Below are 22,525 nucleotides of genomic sequence, written 5' to 3'. Positions count from 1 at the left end.
ATGCCACTGCACTCCAGCCTGGGTGGCAGAGCAAGACCCTGTCTCAAAAAAAAAAAACAAAAAAACAAAAAACAAACCCACAAAAATAAACAAACAAAAAGAAAAAAGAATTAAATGAGGCTAGAAGTGATGGTGAGGAGGGATTACAAATGGGGAATGGAAATGATCTTTCGGCGATGAAGGAGATGTTCTGAAATTAGATTGCTCAACTCTACATTTTCTAAAAATCTTTAAATTAGAATATAATGGCATGCAACATATACCTTTAAAAGCTGTTAGGAATTCCAAATTAGGGGAATTTATCAACACCAGAATAGGATGGTTAGTTTTTAAAATGTAAGTTCTGTATTTCAATAAACTCCAAAATATTGAAATTGCTAGGAAAAACTAATTTACAAACAAATGAATAATTATGAAATAATTGATTCATTTCCTACTTGTCGGACAATGTTATCATTTTCTGAGGAGCTGACTGCTCTGAAACACCTTCTAAGAGAGGCCTAAACATGTTTCCTGGGTAGGCAAAATGTAGCAGATAAAAACAGAGAATTAAAATGCATGAACCGACTAGAATCAGGTGCAGAACGTGAATGCCCTTTCAGCTTTTACATAAAACCAAAGAGGCATTCCTCCTAGGAAGCTCTCCACCCCTGTGTAAGTCATCCCGATCATTTGTGCATATAATGGCATGTGCGACTTTTGTAATTATAGGCATTTCATGATCAGCTGATCAAAATGCAAAACTGATTAATGCAATCAGTTTAAACCAACAGTCACTGGGGCCTGTGTTGTTACCAAATCTCCCCTAACCTTGGACAAAATTAGTGATGGGAAAAGTCAGCCTCTTTGTGTGTGCGGGTTTTTTTAAAGCTGAGAAAGACAGGGAAAGCAAGGTGAATACGTTTAGATGAATACATTAAAGAAGATTCATAATGAGACGCCTGCAGTCTGTGGCATAGCTGGTTCTGCGAGAGCAGGACATGACATCTGTGCACTTTACATGGGCTCAGTGCACCTGCTTCAGAAAGATAAGGTCAAACTGACACACAGACACGCCAGGCTGCAGGAAGAATTCCAGGACTTGGTTACCATCTCCAGCAGGGTTTAAAAAGGCAGCAAGTAACCTTAAGATGCTTCCCATCCACTCGTCTCATCCCACACTTTCTTCCAGGGTATGAGAAATTTCCTTCAGAAGCCTTTTTGGAGACAGGCTGACAGAGCCTGCCATTTGCAGCCACTTAGAATCCTTCGTCAGGGTCAGCCGAGAGAGAAAGTGGGTACACAGAGAAGCGAGCCAGGAAGCCTCTCTTGCTTGTGCTCCCAATGATGCAAATCTAGAGGGCGTTTTGAACTTGACATTCGAGTCAAGCCTGTGTGTGTTTAAAACTCCAGGAGAATACAGGCTCCTGGAATAAATTCATGTAAAGAGCCTGTATTTTCCACTGGCTTTTGAAAGCCACTCACATGATCCTGTCATTACTACTAGAGCACAATCCTCCCCAGGTGTGAGCTGGAAGATCAGACTGACATCAGGCCCAGTCAAGAGATGCAGGCACCCTGGCCTGGGAATGGCAGTGGTGTTGCTGGGTAGTTCAGACAAGTGTAGAACTAAGAATTAATTATTCTAAAGAATTATTTAGCATGCTCTGGGGTTGCTTGCCTTTTTATCCTTTCATTTGGATTTTTAAAAACTTTTCATAAAAAGGTAGATTGCTTAGTCTCTGTGCTGTTTCTCTGGACCACTTTAGATTTACTGAAAAGAGAGAACTAGAACTGCACTTTTTATTGTACAGTGGCTCACAAGGTAACAACCCCGACTTTGGAAGCTTGTTCTATTATTCACCAGGAACCCAGCAACTGACATCTCCAAAGGTGTCATTTCAAAGATAAAGAGCACAGCTGAGTCACTAGATAAAATAGAAGGCAGCTGGCAGAGTCATCTTCTTTTGTTTAATTTATATTTTCGATTTGTATTTTCTAGAGACAGGGTCTCACATTATCGCTCAGGCTGGAGTGCAGTGGTATGATCATAGCTCACTGTAGTCTCGAACTCCTGGGCTCAAGCATTCCTCCTGCCTCAGCCTCCCAAGTAGCTGGGACCACAGGTGTATGCCACCATGCCCAGCTATATTTTAAATTTTTTGGTAGAGATGGGGTGTCTCCATGTTGCCCAGGCTGGTCTCGAACTCCTGGGCTTAAGCAATCCTCCTGCCTTGGCCTCCCAAAGCACTGGGATTACAGGTGTGAGCCACCATGCCCAGCATCATCTTATATTTTTCATAGGTATATTTAGCCCTGTATTCCAAAATTATCTTGATAACATACTTCATCCTGAGTATCCTCATATACTAGAAAAATGTTAAATTTTTAAAAAATGTTTATTCACTACTGTATTTTAAAAATTATCATCAACTGCTCTGATAAAAGACTGTTTCTCCCTCACCACTGAAAATGATAAATATTTTGACCAAACTGGGAACTTAGACTCATTTATAACTGAGATCCAATGACCTGGAAAAGGAACGATTAAATTTGGTATAAAGAATGCAGGGAAATTAAAGTGGACAGTTTTTGTTTTTTTTTTTTTAACTTGTTTAAGTAGTCTAAGTAGTGGTGAGGACAATAATTCTACTGAGATTTTTAAAGTCCTCCCCCAAATTAAGAAAACGAATTGTCACAAGTGATGGTCAAAGATATCAATGACATATGATATAGTACTGTTATGTCACTGTGCTAGAACAAAATGCTTAGGAAATCATCACCCATCTGGTGAAACATATTTTTATATAAAATCACCACTAAACAATGTGACTCAACTCATGAGAGAAGAAAGTTTATTGTCATTTGACAAAAAGGCAAATAGAATTGAAGTGAGAAAAAGTTGACGCCTAAGCCAGAAACTGATTCAACATCCTCCACATAGGATCCTAAAACAGCTATCTTATTAAAAATAAACTAAGCTGCGAACAAAGAGAAATAAAGAGGTCTCTGGGTTCCCTGGGATTGCCTGGGGACCACAGGGGCTTCTGACCCTGGAACAGAAGAGACGTTGTGATTTCTATTACTTCGCATTACAGTGACTCAGCCACGGGAGGTGGGAGCCCTGGCAAGGAAGCCCCGAAAATGAGCACATGTGCTCCCCAAGAACAAAAATAGAGAGGGTGCAAACCAGAACTTTCGTTATGTACTAAAATATTTTTTAAAATCAATATTAGTATCTAGCACAAGCTCCCTCTTAACGTCTTGGAGTCGGGTTGTGGCAGGCCAGGTCTCACTAACGCAGGCCTCCATGACATCTGTTTCAGCACTGACTGAGTGGTGAAGTTACTATTAAAAGCTGAAAGAGCCAGTGTCCTCATACAAAGGCTGGAATGGAACAAAAGCCCATCAGGAGTTTTGCCCAGGCCTCTCCTGGGCCTTGAAGCATGACATGATAACGAAGGAAATCTTAACAGGACTCGTTTAGGATTAAACAAGTTTTACTAGGGGTCTGAAGAAACTCCCCAGACCTCCACAAACAAGTTTACTGGAGATCTGAAGGAACTCCCCAAACCTCCATGATTTAGCAGGAGACAAGATAAGGGTGACCACCCCAGCACCTGGACCCATTTAGATTAAGCCAGTTTACTGAGGCTCCAGAGGAAGGTCTTCAGGACTCAGATCTTGGTTATAGATTAAAATAAGTTAATTGCTTATGTCTTTAGATGAATACACACTTACACATAGACTTATAGCTTAGAAGATATATAAGCTCCAGAAAACCGTAATTTTGAGTTGGTCTGGGCAATATTTTCCAGGCCTTCTCCCTGTAACCGGTTACAGAAATAAAAACTCTCTTTCTCCCCAGTTCATCTGCATCTTTTTGTTGGGCTGCGAGAAATAGCAGTCCTACCCTCGGTTTGGTCCAGGAACAGGGTCATGCTACATTGCCTACAAATTTTAACAACGTCCTCCTGAAAAGGGTCCTCGAAGCCTCATTCTGTCTTTATCCCAAGGGCCCCGAGTGCTTCTGGCCTCTCATAGTGACGCAAGCCTCTCACATCTTGTATTCTGAATTCTCTACTTAGAGCAGTCACAACAGTCCATAACACAGCTGGGCACAATCCAGACCCCGAGACACTCATTTCCAGGCCTCTCTGAATGTTTAAACTGCTGTCTTGCAGAAGTCTCAGAGCCATCACGTGAGACAAAACAAAACCAGGTCTGGAAAGGCCGTTTGGCACAAGTAAAGACACTGCGCGCATGATAGACACTCAGAGGCATCACACAACGTGACCGTGCCCTTACGGCCCCTGCTTCTAACCCACAGCAGCTAAAGCAAGGTGCCCCCAACCTGGAACTCTGAGGCCACAAAAACAAGACTACACCTCCTTCTTGGGGATAATAAACCCTGAGTAATCCAAGTGCTCCAGAACACCTTCCAGCTTCCTTGAAGTCAGAAAGGCTGCATGGCCTGTTCTGGCCAAACGTGAGCAGTATGTGGTATGTCTTTTCCCAGCCACAGCACAGAGGAGCTGTCTCTTTTGCTGGTGACACTCGAGATGATGGGGCCTCTGTCAGGGTGGTCCCTGACAAATGGATGGCAGAACCTTCTCCTCCTAGAACACCCCACCTTCCCACCATGACAGGCACTGAACACACAGTTATCTCCTGAGCCTCTGGCCGTGTCGGAAGATACATTTTGCGGTCATAGCTGCGGTGGGGCAGACTTGCTACTGATAACTGGTGGGGAGAGGCCACGGATGCTGCTCCACAGTCTAGAATCCACAGGGCAGCCTCCAGCACAGAGAATGATCTGGCCCCAAATGTCAATAGTACCCAGGTTGACAAGCTCTGTTCTACAGCAAGAGTGAGAATAAATGTTTGCTGGGCTGAGCCCCTGAAATGTCAGGGCTAATGGTTATCATAGCACAAATTCGCCACTCCTTACACATGAACCCTCTGAGAGCTAAACTATAAAATAAGACAAACTTTATTTTTGATAAAATGAGCCAGAAGCTGGACTGAGACAGACAATCCTCACAAGTCCCAAGGCTTGGTGATAAACTGCATGAATGAATGAAGAGCTCTAAAGGACAGGAAAGGCACCAAAGATCCATAGGCAGTATCGAAGAAGCAGAGACAGGTAGAGTTGCTGTGCTCTTCCAGGACAAATATGATGGAGAAGGGGTGGTGCCAGGGGCCCGAAGACTCTCTTGTTCCAGGATGATAGCAATGTCTATAAAAGAGCATTTGCCTTTCTTAGCCTGATGCTGTGTGAGACTTGCATAGACAGAGGAGCCCCGGGAGGGGCGGGGGGTGCCGGCGGTGGGCGGGGAAGAGAGAGAGAGAATGCACTAGCTAGAGGGCAGGTGCTTCGGCCAAGGTTTTTCCTGCCACTGACTTGATTAAGGGCGTAGCTCTGAGCATCAGTAGTTTAGGTTCAACCCCGAGCTCTGCAATTTCTTACATATGTGATGCTGGGCATAGCTGCTCTCACCTCTCTGTGTCCCAGTCTGCTCCTCTGTTAAATGTTCATAATAATAGTTCTTCCCTGGTAGCATTGCTTTGAGGATTAAAAATTGGTTCCTATATGTGATGCTGTCAGAAGGAGGCTGGGTCTATAGTAGAGACTATACATGAGTTAGCTGTGAACAGAAAGCTGCAGCCAATTTACGCAAGAAACAATTCAGTTTCCATCTGCCCTTCAATCTGTTGCTACTGTAATACATGTCGTAAGACATTTTTTTTCTGCTAAGGATTCTTAAAGTATATGGAAAACTATTAATAAATCTACATGGCTTCAATACATTGGCTCTTAATGTATCACTCATATTTAAACTTCCCTTGATGAATGATGTTCAACTGGTAGTTTTGGCGAGATTTATTTCGGGTGCTTGGAAGACTGCATGTATACATCATAGAAGGTATATGCAGATATTTTGGGTTTTCAGTCTTGGCAGCATGTGTCTCTGTTGCCATCTTGAAGTTCTTCAAGAACCATTTCACATACTGTTCCATTTTTCCATTGTGAGGAACCCCCACACAAGGAACCCTAGGCCTGCCCCCTCAGTAAGTTTACAGAAAAGTTAATGTCATCCACTGAACTGATGTCTGAAAACCCATCCCATGGTGCCCTCCTACTCCTGCGATCCACCTAAAAAATTGTTCCATACATTACCCTAGTCTCATCCAGACACCTCACACTAATGCCTCAACTCTTTTCTTATACCCAAAGATTTTACAGTATGTCCATACCTGAGCCTCCATAGATCATGTGTCTTCTAACTTAATACATGCACGTTCACCAAAAGCATCTTGGCCCCAAGCTCTGTTTCTGACCCCTGAGGTTCACTGCCATCTGTTTACCATAGCACAAACCCTCTAACTATTCAGCCCTTGGCTGATATATAGTAGATGATAGTAGATAAGTTCTGCCTGCTTCCTGCAGCTGGCAGCACCGGAGCTCACGATATGACAACAGTGAGAAGGATGAGGAAGCAGCTCTGGTGGCTAGGTGCATCTGCTTCACAGCCAGGCAATTTGAGAGCAACACAAGCTTTCCCAACTGATGCCTGAGTATTTGAGGACAAAATACTCCCTTTTACTAAGCCTTGGGTTTTGCATATTAAGGGACAGAAATATATAACTTGGAACAAAGTGGGTGTATGATGTATACGAGACTCTTCCCTCACTTTCCCTTCCTTGCCTCTATATTGATATTCTAGCTGTCCTTCAAAGCCCTGCTGTGTTCTCCTCCATGCACCCATCTGAATTCCCAGCTGGAAGTCACCAGTCTTCCTCTGTTCCTCTCACCACTTTTCATCACTCAGTCAACACTTGAGGTCTCCAATTCTCTGGCTGGATTATTTCCTCTCTGAAGGCAGGGACTGTATCTCCCACATCTCCTAAATGTGTAGTGCCTAGTATCTTAGATAGAATAGAGGCCCAATAAAAAATTGTTGGGGCCAGGCACAGTGGCCCTCACCTGTAATCCCAGCACTTTGGGAGGCCGAGGCGGGGTGGATCACCTGAGGTCAGGAGTTCAAGACCATCCTGGCCAACATGGTGAAACCCTGTCTCTACTAAAAATATAAAAACTGGCTGGGCGTGGTGGTGGGTGCCTGTAATCCCAGCTACTCGGGAGGCTGGGGCAGGAGAATCGCTTGAACCTGGAGGTGGAGTTTGCAGTGAGCCGAGATCGTGCCATTGCATGTCAGCCTGGGCGACAAGAGCGAAACTCCATCTCAAAAAAAAAAAAAAAAAAAAAATTGTTGGATAAATTAAAAAAAAAAAAAGGAGATGATGATTATTAGGAGGAAGGGATGGAGAGGGGAGGAGCCAGCTGTCATCATGAAATCCAGGGTGAGCAGACAAGAAGCCAAATACACTCCACAGTCCCCTCGGGACCTACCCGGAGCATCCTGCCTGAAATCACACAATGGCTCTGCACCATCTCCAGCCTGAAGGATCAACAGACTACTGTGAGGCACTGGAGATTACTGTCTGATCATGGCAGATAACGGAGTGAGGAAGGCAGAGAGTTTGGAAGTACATTTGCTTTGGGATTGCTTGGTGTCAAAAATGGGCAGTCATCAGGAATTGTGCAGGGGGCATAAGTCATTTGGCCCCCAGGAAAGAACATTCATGGAGAGGGATGAGGGCAGCTGAGAGGACGAGGATCAGGCATGGAGCCAGTGGAAGGAGTATGAGACCTGATAATGCCAAGGATGTCCACATTTGGGGAATAAGAGGATGTGGATGAATCGTGGACTCAGTGCATGGGGGCACAGAGATGTCCAGATACACGGTTAGGTGGAGGAATCATGATTTATAATTGTGAGTAAAAGAATATATTGTCTTAGGGGAAGACATTTCGATTAATGGGAGACAGACTCAAAAGCAAATGGTGTTGGTTGCAAATCCCAACTTGGCCATCAACTTTGCAACTGTATGCCAATAATGTGACCTTCTACCTCTCTGTCTCCCCATCTATCATTGGGAAAAATAACACTGGGAGGAGAGATAGCTAGCTGATCCGCCAGCCTCCCACAGTCATTGAGTGTTCCTCTGGGTACATGGACACCCATAACAAAACTCTCCTTTGCAGCCTCCTGTGAAGCTAGGTGTGAACAGGTGACCAACTTCTGGCCTCTGAGAAGACTCTATCTTCCTTGAGAAGTAGTAGCCATGCACTTTTTTCTTCTCATCTTTCCCATCCATCCCGCCATTGTATACGTTTAGGGTAGACACAACCATCATTCACCATGAAGATGAAGCTGTCACATTCTACAGGAGGTGGAAAAGCCGCTTGAAAGATTCTGCACCCCAGAGACTTTGTGGACCATTCGCCTCTGGATGTCACCCATGAGATGGAGATATAAACTTCTCTCTAATGTAAACTACTGTTTTTTGTATTGTTTTCTGTTACAGCCAAATCTGAAACTAATATAATCATAATCTCCTCTAATTCAGGGGATTAAATGAGATATGAAATACAATGTTCTTGACAAACTGTCCAGCAGACAGTAAATACGCAACAAACATCAGTGTTTACTGTCATCAAGCATGTCTTCAAAAGATATATAATGATCACAAAAAGAGATGACAAATTTCAAGAACATGAGATTAACAAAGGGAAACGTCTATAACCACCTACAAAACATTTTTGTATAGAAGATACGAAAGTAAAGAAGACACAAAAAATTGCTAAATATTGCATGCCCTGGTTAGAACTAAAATGTCTATTTAGAAAACACCAGGTCTGAGAGCATATGAAAGCAAATCTGGCAGGGGGTTAGAGACATAAGTAGACATTTCGGGAGAACTGAGAGACGCCCCGTGTTGAAGTCGGGGAAAAGAGATGTGTAAAATACTGCAGAAAATCAATGAAACGGTAGGACGGAGAATGCAAGGGGAAAAGATCAGAAGTGACCCCTGGCAAAAAGATCAGAATAAGCTGGGTGCCAAGCTTAGATGGAAGAGGGCATTTGAGCATTCAGCCACACCAAGTTTTTTGGTGTGGTTTTTTTTTTTTTTTTTTTTTTTGTATTCAAGGAAGAAAACTCAATTTTGATTTACTTTGTTTCTATAAGGAAGTAAGTTTGCATTGTAGCAAATTATCAAAAGTAATGACCAGGACTTTTTCTTCCACAGTATTAGTGTAATCTTAGATCAGACATACTACAACTTTGGTTGAAAAGTGAATGTTTATCTCAAATATTGTCTGATACTGTCTACAAGGTAATATGAAGTTCCATAAGAAAATATATGTTTAATAGGCTATGTTGGAAAACACAAAATCTATTTATGTGGTGATTTTTTTCCACTGTTGGAAATGACTGTTAGGGGAAGTTAAGCTGTTACTTATGTGTCTAGATGATAATGATATAAAATAAATTTAATAAAAAATTAAAAGTTCAGTGAAATCTTTTCTAACCTCATAAATCACTCCTTCTCCTAGATCTCCAAAGCAAATTCTGTTCATCCCAGGACACCATCATCCTGTGTTGCTACAATTACAAGTACAAATGTTGTACCTTGTACTGGGCTTCACAGGCACATGAGTGAAATAATAGCTGCATGCCTGAACTATTAAAAGCTTGTGGCAATGCAGCATTTGAAGTGCTCACAGAGAAAATAAATCCTAAGACTTAAAAGTTATCCTTGAAATGGTTTACATATATGTGCTTTTTCTTAATTGCTACAACAGTTAGAGTAGGATGAAAATATGTCCTTTTATAAGGTCAGCTGAAACAAAGGATAGTTCCTGGTGAGCTTAAATTTGGAAATGCTGCATCTCACATTAGGTCAGCTTCAGCCTTCAATATTTCATTTCTGACACTTTAGATCCTAATTCTGAGGATCAGATGAGGAAGGGCATCTGACAAGTACTCACCAAAATTACTAGTGATGATGAAAGCCAAGTGCTGCCTTTCTGATGCTGTTAACTCAGAAGTGGCTGTTATGAGAATTTCTTCTCTTTTATTAGGTGTGTTTTAGAGGCAAAATTAACTTTTTAATTAAATGAAAATGCTAGATAGTGAGCCATGCGAGCATTTTTCTTTATGTTACCATGGTAAGCTGGTTTTGATTTTAAACAATTACTGAGCTCTTATTTTGAAATGAAGGTATCTTTCAGAAAGCTGGAAAGGAACACATTCCTTTGGAATGAATTCCATTACCCTATTGCTGTTTGCTGTAATTTTATTTAATTATTTACTTTTTATTGATGCATATTTAATGTATGTATTTTCAGGGTACCTGTGATCATTTGAAACACTCATATAACCAAATCAGGGAAATTGGGATATCCATCACCAGTTAACATTAATTGATTGTATATTTCACAATAGCTAGAAGAGAATCATTCAAATGTTCCTAGTATTGTCATTTTTAAAATAAAGCTTTTTTTATTTTTATTTTTTTGTTGTTGGAAAAAAGTTTCCAACAAACTTGAATAGAAAATGGAGCAGGATTTATGAGGCTCTGCTAGTTCAATGTAAGGATGTCTACGTCCTTCTCCTAGGGAAAGAATGGTATTGGTGCCCCATTCCCCTAAGTAATTTTTATAGCTTCATGGAGATCCCGTTTCTGACTAAAGTGTGACATTTCAAATATATGTGACTTTTTTGTCTACATGATGCTAAGATTCCATAGATGTCTGTACAAAATGCTTTAAGCTGTTAATTATGTACTATATTGCATTGCATTCTAGAATATATCTACAACTATCCCATGGATTTTGGTATGACCAGCTGGTTTGGGGACTCTCCATTAATGTGAATATTTATCTCACAGACTGCAGTCATCAGCTTAAAAATCCTGGAGCCAAGTATCCACCTACCCTCTAAGATCAATTCCATCCATAAAATCAAGCTGTCATTGTGTTGAATTTTTAATAACATTAATTCATATGTCAAACATTAAAGCCAAAATTTTTCATACCCATTGAATGGTAAATTTTAACTCAAAATTCTTATTTTAGTGCAAGAAAAGTTATCCATGTTATAATCATGCTTTCATGAGTTCTTATAAAATGTAATAGGAATAATGATATCAGATCATAATTAAATTATGTCGTTCAATTTGCTGGGACAACTAAATTATAGCAAAGACATTATATATAAATTTTAAAAGAGATTCATGTTTTAAAAGGGTGGAAATGAAATGCTAGCATTAAGTTTTTTGAAAATCAGTATTTCATGAGTTTGGAATTGTAACATTTAATCCTCTAAGTAATCAAGACAAATGGTAACTGCATCTTAAAAACATCTGCAGTCAGTTCTACTGATACCAACAAACTGTTGTTAATCTAGGGCTCTGAGGGAGGAAGGCAACCTGTATTTGTTGTGTTTGCCAATTGCCATGGTGTAAACACCCACAACACAGCCAAATGAAAACAGACAATGGTTTAACAACCAGCTGGCAAGATTCCTGAATGATCAAGTGCTGATTCCAGCATACCACTGCCTGCTACTAAACCCTAATACTACATTTCTTTTTTTTCTTTTTTCTAATAAAGTATTCTGAGGTCAGGCGACAACCCTCTTATCCCTAAGATTCATGGAATATGTTCCACAGTCTAGTGATTATTGACAAGCTCCTACCAAAGTCTATCTGAGATGACCTATGCAGTCTCACTCAACTATTACTAGTTTAAGATCTGTCTTCCCCAGGTGACAGAAAGCTCCATATGGATGAGAGTCACGTTTTCCTTACGCATCCCTGTACTCCCAGCACATTGTACAGCGAGCAGTGCCTCATGTTCTAAAATGTAAGCTACTCTTCAGCAGGGAACTTTGTCTGTTTTGCTCACTGACAGATGCTAGCGCTAAGACGATATGTTCCACACCGTAGGTGCTCAATACATATTTCTAGGAAAAATGAATAGACAAAATACAAAATGACTAAACATGAAGCCATACACAAAAGACAAGACAGTAAATATGGTTGCTGAGTTTCAGATAGCATCTGAAAAATAAATCATAAATGATTCATAAACGTCATGTTTTCCTGAGGTCCTTTATCTCGATAAATGATTCTAGCCTTCAGATACTGTGATTTCTCCTTTTTTTGTTACCAGTTCAAGGCAAAAGAATTGAAGGAATTGCATTCAGAGTCTAAGAAGCAAATTTTATCCCGGGGCCAGTTGCCTATCAGAAACTGGGTCTTGTTTTTCTCACTCCTATTTTCTGTCTCTTCCTGTCCCCTTTCTCTTTACTCCTCCACATAATGTGTTCCTCCAGCCTCTGATCCAATATGTTCCTTCCGGCTTCTCTAACTGGGGATTTGGCTCTATTAAAATACAATTTTGCAAGGTTCAGGACATGATACAGACTTATTCGAACATGCAGTAGTCACAGAAACTTTGCTCTTCACATTCCTTGCCGGCTCCATACAAAAAGAAATTAAGAGTCCTTGAGCTCTCATTTATTACAAAGGTCAGAAGTCGATGCTATAAACTGATCTAAAAAAGAAGCAGTATTCTTATGGAAACTAGGAATTGTGGCCACATGGATGAGATATGTGAATAAAATGCTTCCAGAAGTAAAATCGCAAGCCCATGTTTCTGTTGTTTTTTTGTCTTCTAGAACATATCATGAGAAAACTGCCCAGACTTAAAGGAGAAACTCTGAAGCGTAAACCTGGTGTGATTTCTGTGGCTAATAGAAAGGTTGTAATTTCATGGAAAAGTTGTAAAAATAAAAGAGAGGCTGTTCTTTAAATGATAAGTCTTAGGTAAATTGGCTAGGTGAGTGGGGAAGAGACAAAGATTTGTTGGAAAATGGAATGGAATCACCCTAAGTTTAAGAAGAAGTTAGCAGCTAGGAGGTGATTACACACCCCTCCTTTGGGGCAGGTGGTGGGGGCAGTCCTAGGTTCTAGAAGCAGAGCTCCAAAGCCCCTTAGAGAAAAGGGGAATTTTATTTTACCTCCAAAGAAGGAACTGAAAGTCCAGCCTCAACAGGTACCTCTAGAACATACAATAATTGTACAAATTGCTCACCACTTTCCATTGACTGCCAGGTATCTTAGTGATAGGAATATTACTGTAATTCTAAGTTTCACGCTACCTGACTTCAAACTATACTACAAGGCTACAGTAACCAAAACAGCATGGTACTGGTACCAAAACAGAGATATAGACCAATGGAACAGAACAGAGCCCTCAGAAATAACACCACACATCTATAACTATCTGATCTTTGACAAACCTGACAAAAACAAGAAATGGGGAAAGGATTCCCTATTTAACAAATGGTGCTGGGAAAACTGGCTAGCCATATGTAGAAAGCTGAAACTGGATCCCTTCCTTACACCTTATACAAAAATTAATTCAAGATGGATTAAAGACTTAAATGGTAGACCTAAAACCATAAAAACCCTAGAAGAAAACCTGGGCAATACCATTCAAGACATAGGCATGGGCAAGGACTTCATGTCTAAAACACCAAAAGCAATGGCAACAAAAGTCAAAATTGACAAATGGGATCTAATTAAACTCAAGAGCTTCTGCACAGCAAAAGAAACTACCATCAGAGTGAACAGGCAACCTACAGAATGGGAGAAAAGTTTTGCAATCTACTCATCTCACAAAAGGCTAATATCCGGAATCTACAAAGAACTCAAACACATTTACAAGAAAAAAACAAACAACCCCATCAAAAAGTGGGCAAAGGATATGAACAGACACTTCTCAAAAGAAGACATTTATGCAGCCAACAGACACATGAAAAAATGTTCATCATCACTGGCCATCAGAGAAATGCAAATCAAAACCACAATGAGATATCATCTCACACCGGTTAGAATAGCGATCATTAAAAAGTCAGGAAACAGCAGGTGCTGGAGGATGTGGAGAAATAGGAACACTTTTACACTGTTGGTGGGACTGTAAACTAGTTCAACCATTGTGGAAGACAGTGTGGCGATTCCTCAGGGATCTAGAACTAGAAATACCATTTGACCCAGCCATCCGATTACTGGGTATATACCCAAAGGAATATAAACCATGCTGCTCTAAAGACACATGCACTCGTATGTTTATTGCAGCACTATTCACGATAGCAAAGACTTGGAACCAACCCAAATGTCCAACAATGATAGACTGGATTAAGAAAATGTGGCACATATACACCATGGAATACTATGCAGACATAAAAAATCAACAACCACACCTAAGATTATAAACCATTTGTTCCTGTATGCTAATTGGAAATGCCACTATAAAACAAGTATTAGAAAACCCACAAGAGATCCTGTTCAATTGCACAATTAAAAGAACCCCCAGTTCAGGAAATGGGATAGAACTGAAGAACATTTTAACTTTGCTTTAAATATCTAAATGTAGCAAATATGCATGATGCACAAAATACAGATTCAGTGAGTCACGATCCATCATCTTTAGGCTGGGAAAGTAAGTCAGGTAAACATTTAAATGCTCTTCATTCCTTCTCTAGCCTTTAGTGCCATGCTAGAAGAGTGAGGGGAATGCTTTGAGGACATGCAGAGGAGGTGGCATTTCAGTGGGGCCTGGGGGGCATTGAGGAGTACCCTCCAAGAAGGATGAGGCAAGACATCTTTCCAGGAGAAGAGCCTGCAAGTGTAAGCACAGCAATGCACAGAGCACAGGGGCTGCTGTCTTCAGTGTGAGAGGAGTGCTAGGAAGTGAAGCTGGGTAGCTGTGCATGCAATAAAGCAACCGGCCACAGCACCCTGTTGAGAACAGGGAGCTTTCTCTGCTGGGATAAAGAAGCTGTGGGTGGTGTTCAGCTGGCTGAATGACATGGCCTTCTGATGTCCTCCTACCTGGACAACTATGTGACCAGAAGGAGAAGAGAGGAGGAGGAGGGAAAAGAGGACAAAGCAAAGCATGGGCACATACTGAGGCACCTGTTGGCCTCCATTGAGCAGAGCCACCTTTTTGCCCTTTAGTTTTATCTATTCCCATGGCATAGGTTGCACGGAGCATGAGAAGCGTGGAAAGGTCTGTTTACTCACTGTTCTGAGGGTGCCAGCGCACAGCATTTAAGTAGGCGTTGCAGTAATGGAAGAGAAACTCATGATCGGAGCGTTGGCTTTTTCCTTCAAGCAGGGGCATCAGATCACGTCCATCAATGATCCTGTGGGATAGACAGCCAGGCATCAAGAGGTGAATCAGTCCTGTGTTCTCAAATGTCCTTCTGAACCAACAAGAGCATGAGGAAGCTCCAGTCGTAATTAATACAAAGAAGACTGACCCCACCTGGGTGCCCTGTGCAACACATTGATCCCAGCTCTGTCTGTGCATTATCTCATTACATCTGCAAAGAGCACCATGAGCTGGAACTACTGTCATCCCCATTGCACAGATGAGAAAACAGAGGCACAGAAAGGTTAAGTAATTTGCCCAAGGTCATGGGACGAGTAAGAACTGATGGGATTGAAATCCAGCTGATCTGGCATTCATACCCTTATTCGTCCTGTTGCTTCTCCAACACACAATTTTCTGTCTATTGCCTGATCAAAGGGAAAGCTTTATTCATGATATACAGGTCTGCTGAAAAGATGGGCACCTGACAATTTGGGATTAAAATAAAAAGATACTATATTGCATGAGGCAACTTGGATTCGTAGACTGCAATGAATACAAATTTCTCCTTAGAATGAATTAATTCATATATAATAATAACGGTACCATTAAATAACCAGGGAACGGATTATTCCCAAATGAAAATATATCTCCTCTACTACTGGGTATCTAACTAGGCCAAGAAGGGGAACTTTCCAGATTGCAAACAATAAGACATATGCAGTTGGTGATGAGCAAAATAAGATTACTTATAGTTTGAAGAAAGGAATAAAGTATAAAATTGTGTTTTGCATTAAACATAAATTAACAGCTACATGAGAAATTGAATCCATGATACCATTAGGCCATTGCCATCAAAATGAGAGGCAGATAATTATTTTGAAAGGGTGAGTGTTTAACTTGAGGATTTTCTTTCTCTGATTAAAAACACTACATCCCTGTCATCTCTTGTTATAAGGCGTTTAGAAACTGGAAGTTTGAGGTGGCTGTATAATTTTGGTAAGTGTGCTTAAGAGGTCCTATGTCCCTTGAGCTTTCTCCCATGGTTTATTTTGTTGTCACTAAAAACCCATAATGTAATTATAGCCTTGTTGTTAGCACTTCTCCGGTCTCAACCCTTGTTATTAATCACACGCTCTGCAGAAGTCCGCAGACTGAAAATATTCTATTATCATAAGTAAAAATAAGAACAAAAGACTGGCTTGGCTCACTTCCCAAACCAAGGTTCCTGTGAACCACGAGGGGAAGAAAAAGAAACATGGTAGAGAGACTTCTATTGAGACACAGCGTGTGCCCTGAAATACTGTTTCCATCCCGAAATGGCAGTCATTGTGCTTGGTTCTTTTCAAATTCCTTTCAAGACTCAGGCCTTTATGAGATCCCAAATAAAGCTGAAAGGAAGGAAGAAGTAAGAGAGGAAGTGGGCAGGCATGAGAATTAGACCAGGAAAAGCCCCCGGTGGTGAAAAGTGATCTGAAGGGGAGAGACAAGGGATGGAGGATTTCTATCCTTCCCCAAGCAGGGAGAATGTCTTTCAATGACTCCCCAAAAGCAAGATGAAATCCCCATTTTCTGGGACACAAGCTAGAATTCTACTTTTTGAATCTGGCTTTTTTTTTTTTTTCCCATTTGCCAACAAAATTCATCATGTGATATAAGAACACGGGAGATGGAATTGCTGTCTTAAGATCAGTATTTTTCATTTTTTTTTTTTTTTTTTTTTTTTTTAGAGGCAAGGTCTTGCTCTGACATCCAGGCTGGAGTGTGGTGGCGCAACCATAGCTCACTGCAGCCTTGACCTCCTGGGCCCAAGCGATCCTCCTGCCTCATCCTCCCAAGTACATGGGACTACAGGTACATGCCACCATGCCCAGCTATTTTCATTTTTTTTTTGGAGAGATTTGCCCAGACTGGCCTTGAACTTCTGGCTTCAAGCTCTCCTCCGGCCTTGGCCAAGATAACTGAAATTGATCATGATTACAGGAAAGGGGGATTTAACTAAAAGAAAATAAGACTCCAAGTCTCATAATTTTTTTTTTCTTACTTAAAAATGAAATATTTGAGGTTTTTTTAAAGGAGGGGCACAAAGTTTATTCTGCAAACTTATTTTTCTTCCAATGTGGAGACATGGAGACAGGCTTTTTTTTTTTTTTTTTTTAAAATATCCCACACCTAACGTGGTCCTTCCTAGAGGCAGGCCATAAATCATGCTGCTATGGAAAGCCACCATTTAACAGTGCTGCTGAAATATGGTCTGTCAAAGGAAGCCTCATTTCTGCCATGAAAAATGGAAAGTGACCCTGTTGAGCTAAACTTTTAAGTGGTGTCTAAGCTATCGAAATATTTGGGATCGTCTTAAACCACTTGTGGGATTCGCAGTTAACCATGGCAATAACCCAGAGAACAGCACATTTCCATTAACGCTGCTAGTACAAAAATGCTTTTAGAATGCCGTGTTCTGGGGCAGATGGGCCAATCTACTTTCAAAGTGACCCAAAGCATTGCTGTTTTCTCTGGAAACAGTCTAACGGGCTTTTTCTTGCAAACTAATTCAAGTTTTTGTAGCATGTTTGCATAACAGCGAATGCTAAAAAAAACTGGATGTGTTTTCTGTCCTAGTGCCCTCATGGCTCTTGGTGGAAAAGGGAGTGTTTGGGAGTGTTTTTAATTTGGAAGGTGAAATTATTCTCCTTGGGTTCCTGACTGACAATGATGGTAGCGCTATTAACAGGTTGTTTGCAAGGCACCCTTGCGTCAAAATTTCAGGTCAAGTTAAATACCATACAGACAATTTTTACACAATTAAAAAGGGCGTGTTCTGGAAACCTTCCCTGAACCCTATTGACGTCATTCCTCCAAGAGTGTGCTGTGCTCTCTCTCAGCTCTGAGGCTTTCAACACCCTCGTCCCTCCACGTGGAATGTCCTTCCCATGCGCCCTTTGCCTGGCCAACTTGCCAGGCCAAGGACTGAAGGATCATAAGAGAAAGAAAAGGTTTGGGGTGATACAGAAGGTAAGGTCTTGGAGACTGATAGAGAAGCTTATTTGGGGCACAATGTTGGTGAGCAGCTTATCTGATATACAAATGACAATGATTTCAATGTAGACAGTCATAGTTAAGGAAACATCTTTAGGAGAAAGTACATATATCTGTAATAAATTAAAGGGAATCTTAAGTATTCAGAAAGTTATTATCACAATTCAGAAAAATATGTTTCCATTTGTAAACATTAAACCCTCTGCCATAGGTGAACAGAAAGCAAGATCAGTATAAGTGGTTACACACACAAACTTGGGATTGTTACCATGAAGACAGTCACCTTTAATTCTGCAAAACTGATGTAAAGCAGATACAGCTCACTGACTTTTTCATCTCTATTACTCTATTGAAAAGGTCTTCTCTAGTGGCTCAACTATAAGTCAGCAAAAGTTACTGGGAGAAGTCAGGTAAATCCATTCCTTGTCTCCATTAGACAAAAGTGTGTTAAGCATTAAAGCATTAATTTGTTTTTGTAACTTTAAAAACTGAAGTCAAATTTTGTTTTAATTACAGACCAGAAGCTCTAAATATTTCACCTCTACAATTTGATTCTTGAGGTTGCCAGCACTCTGTTTCCTTGCATCCCAGCTGAAGGGTCTATGGTTAAAATGTTGATGTTTTCCAAAAGGTGTAACCAACTATGGCTTGTTGCCATTCTCTATTACTGATGTTAATACCTTGTTAGGAAGCGGCATGGTCATACTCATACTATGGCAATATTGTATCTGCTTGCAAAGATGAGACCCACAGAAAGAATTTTCATGTTAATGAATTAATACATTTAGGTATTCGATTCTTCTTTTTTGTAAGCCCTTGTTGCTGCCTTTTGTAACACAAAAGGTTGTCCTCCATTTATTTCCAAAATCAGCTTATTTGGAGACCTGGAGGGAAATAATTTTTCTGAATATGCCCAGGGTGACGGACACTGAAATTTCTTCTGATAAGTCATGCCACTGAATGAAAATGAATCACTAACGTGCATATGAAGGAAAAATTCACTGCCAGAGAGAAATCTCATGTAAGCACATCATAGGGTTGAATTAGAGAACTATTCTCACTGCAGTGTTAAGATGCTGCAAAACAAAAACAGAACAACAACAACAACAACAAAAATCTTTCGTGTGTTCCTCTGGACTACCTTTCTTTTGGCTTAAGTAGAAACCTTGGATCCACGGGCTTCTGACCTCCCACCATGCTTTGATTGGCCGTGAAGGACTCTCACTAGATCCAAAATGCTTCCTGAGAATTACAGGACAGTGCTTGAAGAATGGAGGTCTGCTGAACAGAAGTTATCTTCTTCAAACAAAACGCAGAAAGAAGCAAAGGCACTTTGTTAAGTGATCATCAAACAGTTTGGGTCCAACCCTCTGAATGAGTTTCTTCTCCTGAGAAATGCAAATTTAATATCTCTCTAGCAGGAAGCTGAGAAAGCTTATTTGCACCACTCTGAGCAGGAAGGAGTTAAGACTATTTTCTAAAGGGCAGACATCTGTGTATCACATTTATAGATGGATATAGATGTGAGGGTATTGTCTAGATGCTTTTATGGAAAAGTTTTGATGGGATTTTCCATTATAACAACATTTTCCATAAAAGAGCAATAATAAATTTCAAGGTAGGATTTCTCGACGTCAGCACTGCTGACATAATGGGTAAGATAATTCATCACAGTAGGGCTCTGTGCTGTGTGTTGCAGGATGTTTAGTAGCACCCTGAGCCAAGACAATAAAAAATGTCTCCAGGCATTGATAAATGACCTCTGGGGGAAAACACTACTTTAGATATTCAAAGTCTTCTGGACAAATACATAAGAATATTACTGGACCTGGTTGGCAATATGCTTTAAATAAGGTACTGTGTGATAATTCTATTCCCATAAAGCACTTGGAAGCACATTTCTGTTTTCTAACCTGTGCTGTCTCTAGGATGACGAAGGCATTTTACAGCTGGACTAGTACCAGGAGCTAGGACCTCAACACAGAAGCAACATCTGTGGTTTAAAACCAGGTCAACTGGCCGGGCGTCATGGCTCATGCCTGTAATCCCAACACTCTGGGAGGTCGAGGTGGGTGGATCACCTGAGGTCAGGAGTTCAAGACCAGCCTGGCCAACACAGTGAAACCCCATCTCTACTAAAAATACAAAAATTAGCTGGGCGTGATGGTGCGCACCTGTAGTCCCAGCACTTTGAGAGCCTGAGGCAGGCGCATCACCTAAGGTCAGGAGTTTGAGACTAGCCTGGCCAACACAGTGAAACCCCATCTCTATTAACAATGCAAAAAATTAGCCAAGCATGGTGGTGCATGCCTGTAGTCTCAGCTACTCGGGAGGCTAAGGCAGGAGAATCTCTTGAGCCTGGGAGGTGGAGGCAGAGGTTGCAGTGAGCTGAGATTGCACCACTGCACTCTAGCCTGGGCAAATGAGCAAGATTCTGCTCAAAAAAAAAAATGAGGTCAACAAGCACCTCTGAAGTCCATGAAAGGAATCAGAAACAGAGGGGAATCTTCAATATTGAGAGTTGGTTCTACTGATGACACAAACCCACACACAAAATACTTGGGTCTTCTAAGAGGGAGGCTGTTTTCTTCATTGAGCACATATAAGAAACACAGATTGGCCTCCATCAGCCTCAGACTAGAGTGGCTAGAAGGTAGAAGCAGTAAGATTTCCCTTTATGAATCTTCCTCTTTGCCTCTGAACTTTTTCCTTACTTTGCTTTTCCCCCACTGGGTAGAAAACCATTCCAAGATATTATGAAAGTGAAGAGCAGTGATGGTTTTAACATTATGGGTCATGAGAGACAAACGTAATAAATGAGATCGCCTGAACACTCTGTTCTAGCTACTTGAGGAAGTATTAAGCTTTATTCCAAAGGTAAGAACTACAGCCAATGAGGAGGTGAAATAGAGAATGGGATTTTTGGCTTTATGTAGCAAAAACTTTCTGTGAGATACTGCTGCCATGTTTTCCATCACTAGAGTGTTAAAAAAGAATAGTCTGACTGGAGTAGGAGATCTTACAATTCCCCTTTTGGCCTCAGACTCTATGATTTTATGACCTTGGATGAATATTAAATGTGGAAGAGGAAAGAACTGTACTAATAATGTACACCTGACTACTACCTCAAAATGACAGGCAAAACAAGAAATGGCAAACATTCATGCCTTCTTTGTACTGAACATTAAAGGCAAGGAGGTTTTTAATCCTCCTATCGATCCTGGAAAGTCAGTGCTATTATTGAACTCATTTTTCAGAGAAGGAGTGAAGGCCCAGGAAAGTTCAGCTCTTACCCTGCAGTGATGACAAGAATATGAACTCGGCTGGGCTCAGTGGCTCAAGCCTGTAATCCCAGCACTTTGGGAGGCCGAGGCAGGAGGATTTCTTGAGCTCAAGACTTCAAGACCAGCTTTGGCAACATGGTGAAACCCTGTCGCTACCAAAAATACAAAAAATTTACTGGGCATGATGGCGCATGCTTGTGGTCCCAACTAGTTGGGAGGCTGGGGTGGGAGGACTGCTTGAGCTTGGGAGTAGCAGGTTGCAGTGAGCTGAGATTGCGCCACTGCTCTCCAGCCTGGGTGACAGAGTGAAACTCGCATCTCAAAAAAAAAAAAAAAAAAAAGAAGAATATGAATTCAACCAGTGCAGGTCTAGAATCTCCACTCTTAGCCATAGCACCCACTAGTCTCAAAGTGTGATCCAGAGACTCTCTGGGACCCTTTCAGGAGGTCTGCGAGGCCAATGTTATTTTTATAACAATAGGAAGGCACTCTTTGTCTTTCTCACTATCACCCTTTTAGGAGTGTACAGTGGACATTCCTAGTGGCCACAGGGTAAATGATGACATCATCAATGTATTAGCCAATGGAATGTGAGCTTGGGGTACTTTGATGCCTTAAAAAATTTCATTTTTTATTACTAATATAATAAGCATCGCTCGATACAATCCACATAAGGAAAAGATCACTGGGGTCCTCAATCATGGAAGAATGAAAAGGGGTTTTGAGACCTCAAAGTTTGAGAATAGTTGAACTGTCAACGCTGCATTTCTCATTGGTGTGTGTGTCTGTGTGTGTGTTGAGGAAGGGTGTATACCTAAAGCAGAGTTGAAACCAGTAAGGAAACAAGGTCGAATACAGCGGGAGGGGAGGAAACCCATCTCTGGACTTGCTTTGGCAGCGCGGCTGTTTTTGTCTTTCCTTTCCCCTTTCCTTTTCCTTCTCATTACAGCTGAATTTAAACAAGATTTGCAGCCGCCTGCGTGACATTCGCCTGGTCTGTCACCAAACTAATGAAAACAATTAATCAGTATGCTTCACTTAAAACTCTTCAGATTGGTAATAACACTTAGGAAGAAACCACTGGCAATGTCATATGAAGTCGTATTTAAATTTAAGAGAAAGACATTTCATTTAGAACTTCTCAGTGAAGACA

The 22,525-nt window shown here is 41.1% G+C and overlaps 1 protein-coding gene across 4 annotated transcripts in view; it reads right to left on the bottom strand.

Moving 5' to 3' along the window:
* Window positions 1-22,525, bottom strand: part of STS (steroid sulfatase) — a 349,033-nt gene that overhangs the window by 147,935 nt on the left and 178,573 nt on the right. For 3 of the 4 annotated variants that reach the window (XM_054544304.2, XM_054544306.2, XM_054544307.2), the window contains exon 10: window positions 14,983-15,104. In XM_054544304.2, the coding sequence (XP_054400279.1) occupies window positions 14,983-15,104 (122 nt within the window). Of the gene's footprint in view, window positions 1-3,232; window positions 7,226-14,982; window positions 15,105-22,525 lie in introns of those variants that run through there. The other variant, XM_054544305.2, reaches the window with a different exon arrangement.

This window comes from Pongo abelii, chromosome X, assembly GCF_028885655.2.
Source record: "Pongo abelii isolate AG06213 chromosome X, NHGRI_mPonAbe1-v2.0_pri, whole genome shotgun sequence".
Taxonomy (NCBI): Eukaryota; Metazoa; Chordata; class Mammalia; order Primates; family Hominidae; genus Pongo; species Pongo abelii.
This window is presented reverse-complemented; position numbering and strand designations above follow the sequence as displayed.